The following is a 16,882-nucleotide window of genomic DNA, read 5'->3' on the forward strand; positions in this document are numbered from 1 at the left end:
CCCGCCGCGCGCCCTCTGCTTCGTGGACGCGCGCCGCTTCGGCCGCTGGCAGCTGGGCGCCCGCTGGCAGCCCGGCCGCGGGCCCTGCGTGCTGGCCGAGTACGCGGCCTTCAGGTGAGAGCGGCCGGAGTACGCGGCCTTCGGGTGAGAGCGGCCGCGCCGTGCCGCYGCCAAGGCCGCCCCGCGCTCCCTCGCAGGGAGAACGTGCTCAAGAACCTGGCGGACAAGGCGTTCGACCGGCCCATCTGCGAGGCGCTCCTCAACCAGAAGTATTTCAACGGCATCGGCAACTACCTGCGCGCCGAGATCCTGTACAGGTGAGCAGCGCCGCGCCGGGCGGCCCGGGGCGCCCCGCGCGCGGGGCTGCGCGTCACACGCGGGCTCTCCTAGGCTGAAGATCCCTCCTTTCGAAAAGGCTCGCACTGTGCTGGAAGCCCTCAAGCACCGGGAGCAGGTGAGGAGAGGGGAGATACGCGGGTGGTTCTGCCTGCTTGAGCCCTGCCTCGGCGTCCACGCGAATGCAGGGTCTGCTTTTTCCCCCTCTCGCTTTCYATGGGATTTCTCAGGCAAAGTTTCTTTAGGGGCAAATGTTCCAAATGTGTTAATTTCTTACAGTGAATTTTYTTAAGAGAGCAGATGGGAAGTTTGCAGCCCTTGTCTGGTTCATCCCTCTTGCCATGGGTAAACTGGTGCAGGAATGAGTGCTCGCTCCTTCTGCAGCTCATCCTGAGCCAGACACTGCTCCAGTGTGTGTGCTGCCTGCTTTGCCYTGGGCAAGGAAAGGGTGAATTTCCAGAAAAAATGTGATTTCTGGGACTTGTTTGCTTGTAGCGCTGCAGGGCTCAGCAGCTGTCCCAGGCCCCCAGAGCCTCTCACCTTCTGTGCAGGGAGCAGGACTGAGGCGAGGAACGTTGTTGGTTGAGCTCTGGGCTCAGCAGTGCTGGAAGTGGTTCCATTTGCTCCCAGATCCCGGCCTGGGCTCAGCTGGGCACCTGGTTCTGGTTCAGTTCTGCTCTTGTTCTAGCCCAGGCTTCAGGCCAGTTTCAGTTCCCGTTTGGTTCCTCGCTCTGATGGGGCAGAACGGTGTCACAGAGCCCCCAGAGAGCTCTTGTCACCATCACCCTTCCCTGTCCTGCTGCCGGGAGGTTTTMCTGCCCTGAGGACCCTGTGGATGGGTCTTCACGGGGCTCAGGGTGCACCCACGTTCAAAACCCTGTGCGCCTGGTTTTCCAGCCTGGCAGCAGGAATATTCCCTTTGCTCCCATAACTCTCGCTGCAGGGGATCTTCCTTGTCGAGCTTCTTCCTGTCCTTGGCYATAAGCAGCCGTGTGTGAGCAGTTTGCCCCTCCGGTGAAGCGTCGAAGGCGGGCTGCAGATCTGTACCATCACATGTGGGGCTGAGCGGGGAGAGGGAAGAAGGGACAAAGAAAACAAGCAGCTCACGAGCTTCAGATCTCGTGAGAGGCTGTGGCAGAGCCCACAGCTGAGTTCCTGTTGGACTTCTCTGATCTTGGGGCCCAGGGTGGCTATTTTTAAGGAGCCAGCAAGGACAAACCCAAGGACTGCTGTTGCACACCAGACGTGATGGGATATTGGGCTGGGAGGCAGGAGGAGAGACCCAAATGAGGCCAGCAGAACTGGTGGGTGACTTCTTTTCTCTTGTCCACCCTGGCAGGACCCTTCCCTGACGCTGAGCAAGAAGCTGAAACTGAAGCGGGAGAACCCGGATCTCCTGGAGCTCTGCCACACGGTGCCCATGGAGGTCGTTGAGCTGGGTGAGGCTGCAGGATGTGAGCAGGGACATCGGGGTGATCAGGGAGACCTGGGCACTCACCAGCCTCTCCTATGTGCCCAGCAGCAGAAGCCTYGGAGTGGGGGGCCCCAACATCGTAGTTAGGGCAGCAGGCAAATCCCCGATGCTCCCCCTTGGCCTGGGTCAGACTGGAGAGCTTCTGCTTTGTTGTCTCGAATCTTCTGTGACTTTTCATGTCTCCCTTTTTTAGGAGGAGAGGGCTATGATCCCGAGCACTCGAATGATGCCACAGCGTTCAGGACCTGGCTGCAGTGTTACTCCGTGCCTGGCATGAACTGTCTGCGTGACAGCAAAGGCAGGACCATCTGGTTCCAGGTAGGAGCCCAAGATTGCTTTCTGGAGACCTCCCTGTCCCAAGGACTGGTGCAGATGGGGCTGCAGGGACCCTCCATGCCGCAGCTGACTTCTCCAGGGACGATCTTCCCTCTAGGGCAGGAGCAGGGGCTCGGCTCGCAGGATGGTCTGGTAGCCCTGTTCCTTCGTGAGCCCCATTCACAAAGTGAGAGTGTGTCGGTGTCTTGAAGCAGTGGGGCTGCTTTCCTAAGGCCAGCTTGAATATGGGGTGGAGAAGGGGCATAGAGGGGACCCAGCAGTCTAGCTGAGAGCACCTGCAAGGCAGCTCTYGTGGTGGTGGAGCTCGTTCCTGTGTGTTGATCGCGTCCCAGTCAATGTTCTGTCACCTTCCTTGCAGGGAGATCCTGGTCCCATGGCTCCCAAAGGTGAGTGTGGAGGAGCAAAGCAGCTCAGAGGAGCGGCGTGCCAGGACCTCCCAAGGCTCCTGGGAGGGCACAGTGGCCCTGGGCCATGGAACCCTCCCTTGGGCTTGTGAGGGGGAATGTGGCAGTCCCTGTGTCCTGGGGGAGTCTGGCGGGAGGGGAAGGGAGGCCCCTTGAGCCCTGCCACATGCTGACTGAGTCCACATGTTATCCTGGATGGTGTCCCCATAAGGTCACCTCCTCCAGTTTCTGTTTCCTGAGGTGCTGGCTCTCTGGGGAGGAGAGTGAGCAGGGCCTGCGCCGTGTCCTGCTGACCAGTCTAACCTGGTCGGATCCCCTCTTGCAGGAGGGAAGACCCGCAAGAAGCGTRTGCAGCTGAAGGCAGAGCCTGATGTTGCGACCCCCAAGGTACAAAGCTTCGTGATTGAACCCCCCCGCACCCCGYCATTACCAGTGCCTCGCCCCTCTGCTCAGACTGGTCTTGTGTTTCCTGGGGGCTCCTTCCTCGTGGTTCCCTGCGAGCTGCTAGTCCAAGGGGTGTGTGAATCTCCATGCTCCTTTCCTTCTGCTGCTGGGCAGCCTCGGCTCTGTCCTTGCTGCTGGAGGAACTGGCAGGGCTGCAAGAGGTTGTCTCTGTCCCGCCTGGGGCTCCAGCAGCGTTTATGCCTTTTTGTATATGGTCCTTAAATCCATTTGAACCTGAAACTCAACCCTCCCTTCCCCACCCATCCCTCAAACCAAGTGGGACAGCCCCGCAAGGGGTRGGAGGAGGATGTGGAAGGATAGCAGGTTGTCAGCAAAGAGCTGTGGGGCTTYAGAGCCTTGGGGGAGGAAGGGCAGGGGTTCCCAGTGTCCTGGGCCCATCTCATGCCCAGCTGAGGATCCAGGTAGGTGATGTTGTCTCGAGGTCACTTCTCCTGCTCTGAGTTGGGCAGATGCTGGGAGAGAGCTCTCTCGTGGTGGTGGTGGTGCCTCTGGGTTGATCACAGTCCAGTCAATGCTCTGTCTCCTTCCTTGCAGGGAGAGCCTGGTCCCGTGGCTCCCAAAGGTGAGTGTCCCCCCATCTCAATGGGACCTGCGATTGCTGCGGGAGAGTGGGAAGGGAGAAACCCTGTGCTTGCTGTCCTGGGGACAGAGGGTCCAGGACCTCCTGAGGCCCCTGYGACAGTGTGGTGGCCCTGGGCTGTGGAGCGCTCCCTGGGGCTGGTGATGTGGCAGTCCCTGTGTCCTGGAGGAGTCTACTGGGAGGGGAAGGGAGGCCCCTTGAGCCTTGTGCATGCCCACCTGAGTCCGCTTGCCAGGTGGTGTCCCCGAGAGGTCACCTCCAGTCTCTTTTCGGTGGGTACCGGTTCTCTGGGGAGGAGGGCGAGCAGGGTCTGCGCCGTGTCTTTCTCACCTGCCTAACCTGGCGTGTCCCCTCTCACAGGAAAGACCCGCAAGAAGCGCGAGCAGCCGAAGGCAGAGCTTGATGTTGTGACCCCCAAGGTACGAAGTTGTTTGTATGAGAGCAGCTGCATCTGCTGCTGGATCTGTATGTTCCTGTTCCCCRTGCCTTGCTCAGGCAGGTCCTGTTTTTACTGGGGGCTTCCTCCTCCTCCGTGTTTCCTGAGCCACTAGTCCAAGGGATGCAGAGTGCGTGCTCCTTTCTCTTGTGAAAACCTGAGACCATCATGTCACCACGAAGCTGCCAGCGCTCTGCTGCTCTGCCTGGCTCGTCTGAGCAGAACGCAGCCTGTTCTGGAGCAGCTCGATGCTGCTTTGCACGAGGCCTCACTCGGACACAATGCTGTAGCTAAGCTCCCTCTCTGACTTCCACCCAGGTCACCAGGCGTGCCTCGAGACGGTGTCCTAGGGGAGGGGGAAGCCCCCCAAAGCCAAGTGAAGAGGAGGAGAAGGTGGTGCCTGATGGGCCGGGGCAGCGACGTGGCTGCAGGAGGAGGAGGAGAGCTGCTGCTGCTCCAGCCACTGCTGAGCCTGAAGCACCAGCGAGAGCGAAAAGAGGCCGGCCGGTGGCACGGCGGGGCACAGGTGAGCCCCGTCCCCGTGGCTTTCAGACCACCTCGAACGGGCAGTGCGGCAGCTCCTGTTTGTGCCCGTCAGGGCATGCCAAGGGGCAGGAGTGGTGCTGGGCACAGGGAGAGGCTTCCTGGGGCAGAACCAGGCACTCCTTTCCCGTGTCCCCTTGCAGGCACAGCCCCTGCCATGTGATGTGACGGCCCTGTGGAGACAAGCGTGTCGCTGCCACCTCAGCTGCAGTGGCAGAAGTGCCTGCGTGGCTCTCAGGTGATGCTTCAAGTCCTCCCTCACCCTCCAGCGTGCTTTCCAAAGCCTGCTGCAGTCCCTCACAGCATCGCAGTCAGCGTGGGGGGAGCTCCCCGGTCCTGCCTTTCTCTTTTTAAACTTTTCTAAAAGCTGTGGTTTGCTGCCTTTCGCTAGYGCTGGTGTTGCAGTGTGGAGTTTTAGGTCGGTTCCTTGGTAGGACTACAGCTCTTTCCGCAAAGGCAGCCACTCCASGCTGGCCTGGTACAGGAAGCCACAGCCGTGTGCGCTTGGGTGGGACGGAGAGGAAGGGCCAAAGGCTGCACCCAGCATTGCACTCTGTCCCTGCCCTTGGCCTCGTGGATTGCTCCCTTCCTTTCTGCCTTTCCTGGCTGAGAGCTGGCATTACGGAGAAAGCCACAACTGGTTTATAGCTGACTAATAAAGTATTTTGTGTAGAAATGGCCCTGTGTGCGTTTTTGTACCCAAGGGAGCTCCCACTGCCTCCCTTTCCCCCCTGTCTTCCCTTATGGGTTTGGGCCACCCCCTCTCTCCTCGCTGCAAACCCAACAGGAGAGCCTTGGGCAGAGGACACAGCTGCTGATCACTGCAGRCATCTGCAAATAAGGTAAGAAAATAGACTTGATGGTGTTTGTGTAAGTCTCTTGTTTATTTATGTCTCATCTGTAAGACCACTGTAAGAGGCAGGAAATTTGTGGGGGCAGAAGACAAGAGGTGAAGGAGGAAGTCTTGTACTTTTGTAGTTGCTCTCTTTTTGCAGCTTGTTTCTGCTTGGCCTGCAGACCAGCCTACCACCACYGAGCAGAAAGGAGCAGCTCCACCCAGCTCGCTTGCTCTGCAGGGCAGCTTTATTGCTTCTCCACTGTTGCCAAAAACGTGGCTTTGGTCAACTGCTTCACTCTGACGGCTAGAGGGAAGAGCCAAGAGGGCAACTGCCCTTCCCTGGAGCTGTTGCCCTCCGTGCATGTCTTGGACTGGGCTGGGGTGAGTGACAATACCTCATTCACTAGGGAGAAAGGAGGTGGTACCTCCACCAGGTCCACTGTGAGAGAAGCCGTGGCAGGGAGGCCTCRGGGTGCAACCCGAGCGCACAGCATGTACACGGGTTGCAGTGTCACTGCCTCAGGACCAAGAGGACGGAGAGCACTTGGAAGGGCGTGAAGGAAAGCCTCAGGCCCCGCTGCTCCAGCGGCACGCAGCTCCCCGCAGTGGGCCGTTCCAGGAGGTCACAGCTAAGGGAAGGAAGCAGCTGCTGAGGTTAAGKTGGCATCTGCCCCGGCTGCCCACGAGCCCCGTGCGCACTTACAGCATCGCCTCTCGAACCGGGAGCGAGGTTTGGAGCCAGGCCACGGCCGTGCTGCCGTGCGCCTCGTACAGCCGCACCACCACCGCTTCCGCTCTGTCCTCAGCCTTCGGGGATGCAGCAGAAGGAAGTTTGGGCAAAAAAATAGGAGCAGCATATCTTATAACTCGGGAGCCAGTCAGACCCAAGTGACTGTGACTGAGCTGCTATGAACCCCCCACTTCAGCCTCCCTCTTCTGCTTGGGGCACGTACCTGCTTGACAGTCTCCAACACAACTGCAGACGAGCTCACGGAAAAAGCGCTCCAGGATGAGCAGGGGGCRGAGCCGGCTGGGACCGCGTGAAGAGGGAAATTCAGGTTGTAAGCGCACTGGATCACATTCGCATCCTGGAAGGAGCCTGCAATGTGACAAAAATTATCCAGCCTCTAGCTAGCCCTACCCCGAGACGCTGCTCCCCGCGCTCACCCCAAGTTCACCGAGACCTCCTCTGCCCTGCCCTGTGTTTCCTGACAGGGTGCCGCTCTGTCCAACACTCACCGTGGTGAGGCATCACAGCGTAGGTGAATTGGTGGTGTGCAATATCTGCCGTGGCATCAGGGGACTTGGGTGCTCTCAGCCTAAGGTGAGAGGTGGGTGAGAGTGGTGTCCCTAGACTTGCTTTTATCCCTCCGTCACCCAGCCTGGGGTCAGGCAAGCAGAGGTACAAGTCAGTTGTCTCCATCCTCTGCCTTGAGACTGGGCCCTCCTTGGACACTGACATGCCCCTGGCTGTGGGCAGCAGGAAACAGACCCCAGACTAGGTACTGAGATGCTAAAAATGACTTTTGAAGGGTGGTCTCCTACAAAATTGTAACTGATGGACTCAAACTGGAATATGTGGTGATAGTCTCAGCTTTGTGGGTAGTCTCAGCTTTGTGGTTATCCATAACATTGCAATTCCTTCCTTCTGTCTTCCTTCTTGGCGTGTACTTGCCCAGCAACAGAGAAATTGTATGGTTCAAACATGYCTCTGATCTCTCCTTTCCTGAATGATCTAAGCATAATTCATGGGGCTTATCTTAATCAATTTTAATTAAGTTAGCTAGAAGTTCTTAAGAGACAAGCAGCCAACTTGACTAATGCTAGATTAGTTCCTTATTAACTGTGRTCATGTAGGGGAATGCACTGTCTCRACTTCAAAGAGATMCTTGTGAGGCCAAAGCAGCAGCTACAGTTCTGCCCTCACCCTAATCATACTCACAGCGAGAGGCTTAGGATATTCCTGTGGACCGACGCACCGTATTTGCTGTCGTTGAGCAATGCAACACCGAAGCCATGCTCAGAGAGATCCATCCACTTGTGAGTCCACACCTGCAGAAGGAAGCAAAGGAAGTGATTGGCCACATAAAGGTACCGCCTGAGGATTCAAGGTGTCTGCCTGGGAATGACAGCAGCTCCACCACACAGACACTGGCTGTCCCATCGTTGGAAGGAAAAGAACGGCTCCGCTGTGCGTGCCGAGCGCGTGGGGCAGGAGGACGAGCCTGGCCCTTCCCTCTCACCTCAAATCGGGCCCAGTCCCACGATGTGTTCCAGTGAGTTGGCCGCTGCAGGTGTCCGAACTGGATCTCGTAGGTAGCRTTTGTGCTCCGCACCTGCACAGGGAACTCTACCTTCAGGAACTTGTGCGCCTCCTTCCACTCAACCTACACGTGACAACACAAGGGCATCAGCACCAAGGGCTGTCAGGCAGAGGCTGCACTCCTGTTATTCCCACCAGCCCGCCCCACAAACAGAACAACAGCACCYGAGTCCCAGCTAGCTGCACTCCTCTGCTCAACTGTCTCAGGGTTAGGAGGATACTGCCATTCATCCAGGAGCCTGGCACCGTTTCTGGAGCACAGCCCAACTGCAGGMTCCCCATTCTTGCACTGACTTTCCCGCACATGGAGGACGACAGGCAGTGGGCACCAAGGCAGGAGCCAGAAGGGACATGGAGGTCACAAGCAGTGTTCCTTCCTTCCCGCCCAGGGCCCTTCCTGCGTAGCACAGAGCTCTGTATTACACAGTGAGAAGCCAAACCTGGGTCAGGAAGCGGAGGTATGGGCACATGGCATCCAGGATGATCTCCTGTGTYAAAGTACTCCGTTCCCCAATCCGCAGAGAGAAGCTGGCGCTTCCACGCAGCCCTCCACCCTGGCTGATTTCCAGAGGCTTTAGTAAAGTTGTGACCTGTTTCCTRGAGAAAGAGGGTAAAAGCAGAGCTGGTGTACAAGCCTGGTAGCTCCACGGTTCCCAAACCCTGACCCAGCTGGCATCGCTCCCCCAAAGCCACCTACGAGGGCTATGCGAGGTTTTGTTAGGGCTGGGCTTGACGGAGAAGGAATCAAGAACTTCAAARATAAGTCGAGATCTGAGCACTACCTGCACTGCTCCTCTACCTGGTTTCCAGGTGATAATCCATCACATCCCAAGCATCCCAGTACAAGGGAATGTCATCAAAGAGCACAAACTGGTTGGCAGGGCATCCATCTGGGACTGACTCTCTGAACAAAAAGTGGAACACAGGAATAGTCACTTAACAGTTGCTTCACGAGCAGCTGAACAAGTTGAGAAGGTTGAAAGCAGAACGGAGGAAGTTCTGGTTGAGTCCCCAGCACCTCGAGGGAGTCTGGGTTCCAGAACGTGGGAGCAAGACCTACCTGTCAGAGTGTGCCAGCCGGAGCGAGGTCAGGCGCCCCATTGTGTCCAGGCACACTGCAAGYACCCCATTCTCCATGGTAATGGAGCCATCCTCCTGAGCAGAGAGGGCAGGAGGACAGTTAACAGATCTAAACCTGCAGGAGCTGCAGCAGACCCGAAACACCCCTTTTGCAAGTGGAGAATGCTGGCTTGCTGCGGGCCAGCTTCCTTAGCCCCCCACAAAGTGTCTGATGTGGGGTACATCACTCCAGTGACACTGTAGCTATGCTTACCCGTTTCGTCACCGACACGGGCTGAGGAGGCAGCAAGGGCTCCCTGGCTATAGCATAGCCCATGCTAGGAGCTGTCACCAGAGCTGGAAAGGAAAGAGGAGCTGTTTTGCCAGCTTCACCAGATCTATCCCTATCTTGCACTGTGCTGCCCCTGCTCTTGATCACTTCCTCCACTTCTATAGCCATAGGTTATGGACAAATTAAGTGGGATCAGCCTCAAGGGGCAATTTGCCAAAACAGTGAATCCTCTCCACACCAGGGAGGGGCAGAACATACCATTGCTCTCTATCTTCGGATACAGGAGTAACCCCAAATTAAGCATACCTAAAGCCTCCACTCCAGTTGGCCCAGTCCTGGAGATGACTTCGGTCCGGTCCCAGGGCAAAGTGTTCAACACGAGGGTGCTCTCAGTGCCCTCCGAGGTGGGCAGCAGCAGCTCCCCACACAATGACCGGACAGCTTCTTCCTGGAGCCGAGCACCAGCCTGGCGGATCTCTAGGTAAAAAAAAAAAAATGCCCAGGTAGGGCCAACGAGGCTCTTTCTTTCATATGTCCAAGATGATAGTTTCTGGCATTTCCATGCACACACTTTAGTTACTTCTAAGCTAAAAATATTTGCTATTAAGTATAGTTGTAAGCTTTAATGATTTGTTAACATTTTATTACAAGATTACAATGAGCTACGGCTYGATGGAAAATTGTTAAGCTGTAATAAACTGAGTCACTTTAACTACCTAGGGGCAGCTCCCTCCTTTGCTAAGATCCATCCGGGCTTACAAAGGAGCAAGTGGAAACGTAAATAACACAGGATATTATTTAATTCATCAGCTCGTTATTCACTGGTTGAGTTAACACTGCCACATGTGTGCACATGCCCCATGCTCTAGATGTGCGCTCCACAGTGCCTGGCATTCCACAGGCAGGGATGAAACCTTGGCGGCCCCTCAAGGCAGGGAGCGTTATCCAGGACCCTGTGTGCTCAAATGGACAAGTCTCAAATTCCCTGCCCACCTGTGTAGTAGCGGAGGGCATCCTCAACCACGAGCTGGATACAGCTGCCTGGCAGCACATCATGGAACTGGTTGAGGAGCAACAACCTAAAACAAGAGAGCCACGTGAGGAAGCAGTGCAGAAGAGCAGATGTATGTTAGTACGCCAAGCCCTGTTTGCAAAATGAACAGACTTAACTGTTTCTTATGCCCCGTTTGCAAATAATTGAGAAAAATATTTTTTTCCGTAGCACTGTTTAAATCCCTTAATGTTAGAGCCTTTTAATTACCATCTAGTAAACCACAAACGTGGGGAGTAAGAAAGAGCTACTATTTCCTCCGCCTAGGGCTACTGAATATGGTGTAGCACAAGTTCAGGCAAGTCAAAACTGCTTAGGAACGAGCRCAGTTTGCAAACTAAGTTTCCAGCCACCAGATGAGAGAGGGGTTTGGAGCTGTCTTCCAATGAGAGGATCAAGCAAAGGCCTTAAACACTTTCCAGCTGGCCTCTTGATCAGTTTACAGAAGCAGTTATGTACATACAGCAGGGCAATATGGGCTCTGCAAAGGTCCCAAATCCTAACTGTGCGCCAGGTAGCGACTTGCACTGGGTCTGTCCAGCTGCTCCAGGCACGTCAGTGTGGCGAGAGCAGGGATTTCTACCCGGCCTCAGGCAGGTACAAGCAGTAGTGCAGTAACAGCCAGTTTGCCTGTGCCCCTATGAGGTCTCCAACCGTCACACGCTCCTGTGCTTTTATAATCCTGGGCAAGGATTGCACTATGTCCTCACCTCCAGAGCCGCTGCAGCTCAASGGCTGGATACTGGAACTTGCCTCCCCGAGCCAGAGCCAAAGTGCTGAGAACTTCGACGTCGTGGAGAACGCGCTCGCATGCCCGGTTCTCCTTCTTTATCTGGGGCCACGGCATGGAGAAAAAGAAGGTGCTTAGGAAGGTGGTAGCTGGGAATAAATCACTCATCCCAGAGCGATCCTAGTAAGTCTTAGTCTTACTAAGAATGGAACTGCCTTCTGGAGTCCTGACTACCTAGAGGCCCTTGCTGTTGGGCAGTGCCCGTYTGGTCTCAAAGACTGAAGCCACCTGAGCAGCAGCAAGGAGACCTGGAGATGGTCATCCTCCAGAGCGGGGAGGGAGGCCGCTGTCCCCCTGCCCGGTGCACACTCACCTGGGCCTGCGTTGTGTAGGTGCCGTTGTGCAGCTCCAGGAAGAGCTCTCCCACCCAGGTGCACAGCTGGGATGATTCCTTCTCCAGCGCAGAGAAGAGTCGGTCAGGAGTGGAGAGCTGAACCCTGTGGAAGAGGCACAGACACGAGCTGGGAGAGAAGCCTACACAAAACAGCAGATCCTGACCAGAGGAGTAACAGCTCAGGCATGAGGCCCCAAACCTGCCAGAGATGCAGACCATTAGTGGAGAAAGCAAAGTGGTGGTGGGGGGAAAAAATCAGTGTCCATCATAATACAAGGAGAGATCATCAAGGAGTTGATGAGATGGCAAGACCCGAAGGGCTTACATGAAACAAGCACAAAGGTGTCCTTCTCCACAAAGAGCATTTTTAAGCAGGTTAGCTATCTGCCCGAGATAACCACATGCTCGAAGCAGACTTCGTTCCGAAAGACAAACGCATGGAACACGTGTCCAGTGGTTAAGCACGAAGCTCCAGATGCAGCCTTCAGCTCAGAAGCCTCCCTGACTACAAACTGCAGGCAGGGGAGAAGCAGGGCCARAGGACTGGCTTTCTCCAAATGCCCTTTCTCTTCTTTGTATCACAGACTCCCCCAACTTTGCATCACAACTCTTCCTGCCCTTCTTTGCACACTGCTTCCTTCTGTGCTGCCAAAGGGCAGGCCCAGCTCCAAACAAGTGCTCTGTATTGGCATGAGGAGGGAGGAAAGGAGCTGTCCTCTCACCTTGGCAGCCCATCCGTGTCGCTCATTCTCTTCATCCTGTCGAGCATCTTCTGCGTGGGGCCGCCTCCTCCGTCTCCAAAGCCGAAAAGGACAGCGCTGTGGTTCACGTGTCCTTTATCCTTGTTGTTCTTCATTGTTTTCAACATCTAGAGCGGGGTTGGGACAGATGAATCCCTCGGGTGCCCAGTCCCAGCCTCCAGGGACACACTCCTCAGTGCCAGGTCAGTTTTTGGGGTGCAGAGCCCAGCCCTGCCCCATTTCTGCACCTGACATTGCAGGGATGAGGCACAAATGCATTCCAGAGGGAAGGAGGCAGCTGTCAGCAATGCCACTCCTCAGGCAGCGCCCTCTCCTCAGAGCCTCAGCTCCGGCATCGCACTTTGCAAGTYTGGCAACCTCACTCACCTCTTCCACTCGCCCATGCATCCCGTAGGAGTCACCAGGGGGGAAATGGGCCAGGACKTGGGAGCCATCAATGCCTTCCCAGAAAAAGGTGTGATGCTGGAGAGGAGCCAAAGGGAAGCACAGTGTCTAACACAGCCTCTGCAATGCTCAGCAGCTAATGCACAAGCCATTATGTCCAAAAGCTCCCAAATCTCTGCTGATAGCTGTACCTACAGTGGTACCTTCCCCCTCTGTCCTTGGTCTCCATGCTCATCCCCCACACCAGGGTGTGTGTACAGAGGGCCCATTCCAACCACAGCAGTGCAAAAGTTGCTCACTCGAAACCCATGCTCCCTCGCAAGCCTCGTCAGGAGCACAGCTCACCGGGAAGGTGTTCACCAGGTTCCAGCAGAGCTTCTGGGTGAGGAAGCGCCGGATGCCGGAGCCACGCATCAGCTGGGGCAGTTGTGCCGAGTACCCAAAGGTGTCCGGCAGCCAGAACTGGGAGCAACACAGGGAGAGAGACACAGGAGTCACTCCGGTCATGCACCACAGCCGGGGCATGGAGCAGGGTACAGGCTCTGCAACCCTGCTGCAAAGGGGACCCCGGAGCCGCTAGACAAACAACAACTCTAAAGGCCTATCAGGTACCAACAGGCAGCGAGGTACTCACACACGGTGAGGGGCAGAAGGAGATCACATGCAAAGCAGGCACGGTGGAAAGGAGCAGGTACCTCTGAGCAGATCCGGCCAAACTGCTGCTGGAAGAATCGCTGACCCTGGAGGAACTGCCGCACCATGGACTCCCCGCTGGGCAGATTCCCATCCTAGGGGAAAGGCACAGGGAGTCACTGTCCTTTCCTCCAACGCGCRTGGCCCGGCAGGAGGAAGGACAGGACCTGTAAGCACCCTGGCTCCTGTCAACCTGCTCTGGTAGAGCACGGCAAGCATCTAGCAGGACAGAGCTCAGCTCTGCACAAGGAAGATCCAACCAGACAGGGGTGCTCCTGAGAGCACCACCAGCCAGGCACTGGGAAAGCCCTGCTCTGACCAGTACTAGTTGCAGAAGGGATGACTCAGGAAGAGCACACCAGGACCACCCCAGTTCTCACCATTTCGACCCAGGTGCCTCCGACAGGAATGAACCGTCCCTTCGTGACATAGTCCTGAACTTGGGTGTAGAGCCCAGGGTACCAGCATCGCACCCACTCGAACTGCTGCGCCTGCCAGAGCACAGAAATTAGTCTCAGCTCACACCCCACCRCTCCATACAGAAGCCCCTGAGCATCTCTCATCAGGATACTCCTGGTCATTCCTCCTGTCATTTCAAGTCACGCTGAAGCGGCAACATGTGGCAGGCAAAGGGAAAGCTCCTCAGACAGCCTGGCAACAAGTCACCACGTGGTTCAGAGCAATCACAACCTTCCTGACTCTTAAGGCTGCCCAGCTGAGAGCCTCAAGACAATGCCATTCCCTCAAGGAGCTCCTTGGAGCACAAGGGGYGAGCTGCACACACAGCAGTCTTGGCTTCTCTGCCGTGTCCCTTGGGAAAAACTCTGGCTCAACCAGTGCCCCAAACGCGGGAATCCTGCAGGTCAAATCCTGCCTGTGAACTTGACACCCTSAGCTGTGAGCACAGGGATCCCATTGCCCCATTCACCCGTGCCAGGAGGGAGGCTGCTCACCTGGGAGCAGACAAAGGTGAGCTCCGGATTGCGCTCCATCAGGCGGACGACTGTGACCCAGCTCCGAGCGCACTTCCGGATGGTCTCCTCATACGGCCACAGCCAGGCTGCGGAGAGAGACATGTGGCTATTACTTGCCACAAGCCACCAGGGTGAGACAGAGCCAGACTCTCCTGGGAATGGAGCTGTGCTGCCCTTCGGAGAAGTGCTAGAGCCAAGTGCTCCCCTTTGACTTGACTGCCTGACAACCACCCAGCCTGGCACCCCGTCTCTTGCTCGCCCTGCCGCCTTTGAGACTGAAACCCTCTCTAGAGGCTGGAAATTGAGGGTTGAGATCCTGTGTAACCCACTCCTCATGCCCTCCCTCGGGCAGGACGTAGCAGCCTCGCGGTGAGCGGAGAGGGAGCGCCACGCTGCTCTCACCGGAGTCAATGTGGCAGTGGCCCATGGCGTGGATGGTGTGCTGGCTCTCGCCGTTCTTCTGGCTGAAGATCCCTGCAGCCAAGCGGCGGGCGGCGGGGAAGGTGGCCGGGTCCGTAACATCACACACATTCACCATCTGGTTGGCAGTGTACAGCGCCTGAAAGCTCCTCTGGTTTTCCTCYCCGAGGAGCTGGGAGCAGAGTGAGAAATGCCTCATGTTGAGTGCAGCGTGTCTCGCAGCTCGGAGTGGTACCCACTGGTGGTTCCCCACCAAGCCTGGGGAAACTGCTGCCTCCTTCTGACATCTGTCCCTGCTACTGGGGCCAGGCGAGCACTGTGTCCCTTGCCTCACAGACACAACTTCCCTTTCTCTGCACATTTGTCTTTTAAAGACAAGTTAAATAAGCGCCCATCACAGCTGGCTCTGGTCAAGCAGATCCTGCCTTGGAGCAAGCAGTGGATGAAATAACAGTGTTGCACTGCTCAGTTTTTTTCCCACTCCAGCAAAATGTCAGTTGTGCTTAAAACAGCGCTAGAAAAATGCCGGGTCCTCCAGGGCCTCCTGGCAGGGGGAAGATAGATCTTAACAGAGAAAGAAAGAGATGAGATTAAGATGTTGTAGATGGAGGGTTAAAAGATGAAAGAAGGGAAGCAAACGAGCACAAACACCTGAGCCATGTCCAGCAGTATCTCCAGATCCACCAGCAGTTCATAGACATCCCTGTTGAAGATGGCCAGCTCTGCCTTGCTCAGGGTGAACCTCTTGTCCGGGTCTGGAGGGGCAATCAGGCTGCCCTTCCCGGCCCCAAAGAGACCATTGCAGGCCAGCTCCACGTACAGTGTCAGGCTGCCAAGATCAAGAGGAAACCATCAGGGAGCTGATCACAGGCAAAGAGCTGCAAAAGTCCATTTCTCTCCCCATGTCAGGATCAGTTAGTGCTGAACTCCAGACAGATCCCTGAACACTGGACCCTTARCAGAGCCCACAGCACCCTGACATTGCCCTAAAGGCACAGTGTGAGACTAACACCCCAAAGGTAGGTGAGCTTGTCTCTCTAGGTGACAAAAGATACCAGCTTCACTGTGGAGCACTACCTTGGAGAAAGGAAGGAGAGCCTTCTCCTGACCATGGCCCAGCTGATGGCCTTTGCCAGGGCGGGATGGTCCAAAGGTGACACTGGCTCCACACAGCTCTGGGCAGACATGAAGATCTCGGACTCCAAGCTCACCCACGGCAGGGGATTCCGGCCAGGTGACCACCCACCTGTGGGGTTCTGTCTCCTTCAGGCTGCTGGTCAGGATGTAGCTGGTCTTCTCACCTTCCTTGGTCAATCCCTATGTGGGGAAGACAGTACATTCAAGCAAAAAGATCACAGTTCTSTGTCCGTGCACTCAACAGCCACTGGACAGCCAGGATGAGGCACCCTSAGGATATTCCAGGCGTGGGGACACRGCCACAGAGAAGAGAGCAGGAAGGCACTGCAAAGGGTCAGCTGGGCTGATCCAATGCCCCAGAGCAGGAAGTGGTTTGACCTGYTCTAGTCCCACTGTTCTTGACTGTCTGTCCCACTGTTCTTGACAGTGGTGGCGATTTATGCCTCAGGCCCAGTGCTTACCTATGGGTCTGCAAAACAGGTTTGCTAATGCCGAAGCAAGAGGTATTTAGCCATTATTGGTTTGCAGATCTGAAATTTAAACCCTGTGGAGACACCAGCCTCTAAAAGCAGATTCAGACCCCCAAGCTTGCTTGTTTTTCTGGGTTTCACTCTGAAGAGTGCATAACAAACGCAAAGGGGTTTCCAGTGCCCTGTGAGAGATGGGTAAGCGAGATACGCTCCCGAGCRGGGTGACCGGCACAGTGGGCACACACGGCGCCGTCTCCTCACCTGCACAGGCTGCGCATCTCGCCACACCATGGCCTCGCCATCGCTCTCCCAGATGAAGTGCACCTCGCGCCCTGCCCACGCCGGCGGCACGTGCAGCTCCACCTTGAACCAGCAGGTCTCCCACCTGGAAGAGAGTGTCCAGCAGGACCCCCCTGCTGCCGAGAGCGGCACCTCAAGGGGGCCACACTCGTCCTGCGCGAGGGATCAGGGGTGTCACCCTCTGCCACGCTAAGGAAAGCTAAGGAAAGCTGTTCTGCGCTTCCTGTGCAGAGTCTGGGGTACATCCGCCCCACATCACGGCTTGATTCCCGACTCCTGCTCTCTGCTGGACTCACGTGGGCCCGAAGGTGTCTCCAACTTGCACCGTCCTGAACTGCTGCGCGACAGCTTCTGCATAGGACACCCGCCGCGGCGTCTGGAAGCACGAGAGGGCCGCGGCCGGGCAGCGCTCCGCGAAGAGCCTGTGAGGGCAGCGAGCACCGCTGTGTCACCCCGCGGGGCGTCTCCTAGCAACAGCCCCC

At 56.5% G+C, this 16,882-nt stretch overlaps 2 protein-coding genes across 4 annotated transcripts in view; one reads left to right on the forward strand and one right to left on the reverse strand.

Moving 5' to 3' along the window:
• Nucleotides 1-5,200, forward strand: part of NEIL1 (nei like DNA glycosylase 1) — a 5,579-nt gene extending 379 nt beyond the window's left edge. Inside the window, exons 2-10 of the mRNA XM_026052783.1 lie at nucleotides 1-114; nucleotides 198-317; nucleotides 391-454; nucleotides 1,676-1,775; nucleotides 2,004-2,128; nucleotides 2,505-2,532; nucleotides 2,876-2,937; nucleotides 4,350-4,557; nucleotides 4,718-5,200. The exon at nucleotides 1-114 is cut by the window's left edge and continues 117 nt beyond it. Coding sequence (XP_025908568.1) covers nucleotides 1-114; nucleotides 198-317; nucleotides 391-454; nucleotides 1,676-1,775; nucleotides 2,004-2,128; nucleotides 2,505-2,532; nucleotides 2,876-2,937; nucleotides 4,350-4,557; nucleotides 4,718-4,737 — 841 coding nt within the window. The 3' untranslated portion in view covers nucleotides 4,738-5,200. The remainder of the gene's footprint in view (nucleotides 115-197; nucleotides 318-390; nucleotides 455-1,675; nucleotides 1,776-2,003; nucleotides 2,129-2,504; nucleotides 2,533-2,875; nucleotides 2,938-4,349; nucleotides 4,558-4,717) is intronic.
• A 535-nt stretch (nucleotides 5,201-5,735) lies between these two features.
• Nucleotides 5,736-16,882, reverse strand: part of MAN2C1 (mannosidase alpha class 2C member 1) — an 11,842-nt gene continuing 695 nt past the window's right edge. The window contains exons 2-26 of one of the 3 annotated variants that reach the window (XM_026052896.1): nucleotides 16,697-16,822; nucleotides 16,362-16,485; nucleotides 15,740-15,810; nucleotides 15,145-15,322; nucleotides 14,476-14,665; nucleotides 14,053-14,159; nucleotides 13,480-13,590; nucleotides 13,102-13,194; nucleotides 12,752-12,868; nucleotides 12,389-12,484; nucleotides 11,984-12,129; nucleotides 11,241-11,364; nucleotides 10,848-10,969; nucleotides 10,080-10,165; nucleotides 9,393-9,563; nucleotides 9,069-9,151; nucleotides 8,796-8,890; nucleotides 8,535-8,639; nucleotides 8,176-8,332; nucleotides 7,656-7,799; nucleotides 7,355-7,464; nucleotides 6,652-6,731; nucleotides 6,366-6,511; nucleotides 6,116-6,219; nucleotides 5,736-6,041 (exon numbers count right to left, since the gene is read on the reverse strand). In XM_026052896.1, the coding sequence (XP_025908681.1) occupies nucleotides 5,924-6,041; nucleotides 6,116-6,219; nucleotides 6,366-6,511; nucleotides 6,652-6,731; nucleotides 7,355-7,464; nucleotides 7,656-7,799; nucleotides 8,176-8,332; nucleotides 8,535-8,639; nucleotides 8,796-8,890; nucleotides 9,069-9,151; nucleotides 9,393-9,563; nucleotides 10,080-10,165; nucleotides 10,848-10,969; nucleotides 11,241-11,364; nucleotides 11,984-12,129; nucleotides 12,389-12,484; nucleotides 12,752-12,868; nucleotides 13,102-13,194; nucleotides 13,480-13,590; nucleotides 14,053-14,159; nucleotides 14,476-14,665; nucleotides 15,145-15,322; nucleotides 15,740-15,810; nucleotides 16,362-16,485; nucleotides 16,697-16,822 (3,004 nt within the window). In that variant the 3' untranslated portion in view covers nucleotides 5,736-5,923. Of the gene's footprint in view, nucleotides 6,042-6,115; nucleotides 6,220-6,365; nucleotides 6,512-6,651; nucleotides 6,732-7,354; nucleotides 7,465-7,655; nucleotides 7,800-8,175; nucleotides 8,333-8,534; nucleotides 8,640-8,795; nucleotides 8,891-9,068; nucleotides 9,152-9,392; nucleotides 9,564-10,079; nucleotides 10,166-10,847; nucleotides 10,970-11,240; nucleotides 11,365-11,983; nucleotides 12,130-12,388; nucleotides 12,485-12,751; nucleotides 12,869-13,101; nucleotides 13,195-13,479; nucleotides 13,591-14,052; nucleotides 14,160-14,475; nucleotides 14,666-15,144; nucleotides 15,323-15,570; nucleotides 15,575-15,739; nucleotides 15,811-16,361; nucleotides 16,486-16,696; nucleotides 16,823-16,882 lie in introns of those variants that run through there. The other 2 variants (XM_026052906.1, XM_026052902.1) reach the window with 2 other exon arrangements.

The sequence above is a fragment of the Nothoprocta perdicaria genome, unplaced genomic scaffold (assembly GCF_003342845.1).
Source record: "Nothoprocta perdicaria isolate Ctin4 unplaced genomic scaffold, notPer1 scaffold_113, whole genome shotgun sequence".
In the NCBI taxonomy this organism is placed as follows: domain Eukaryota; kingdom Metazoa; phylum Chordata; class Aves; order Tinamiformes; family Tinamidae; genus Nothoprocta; species Nothoprocta perdicaria.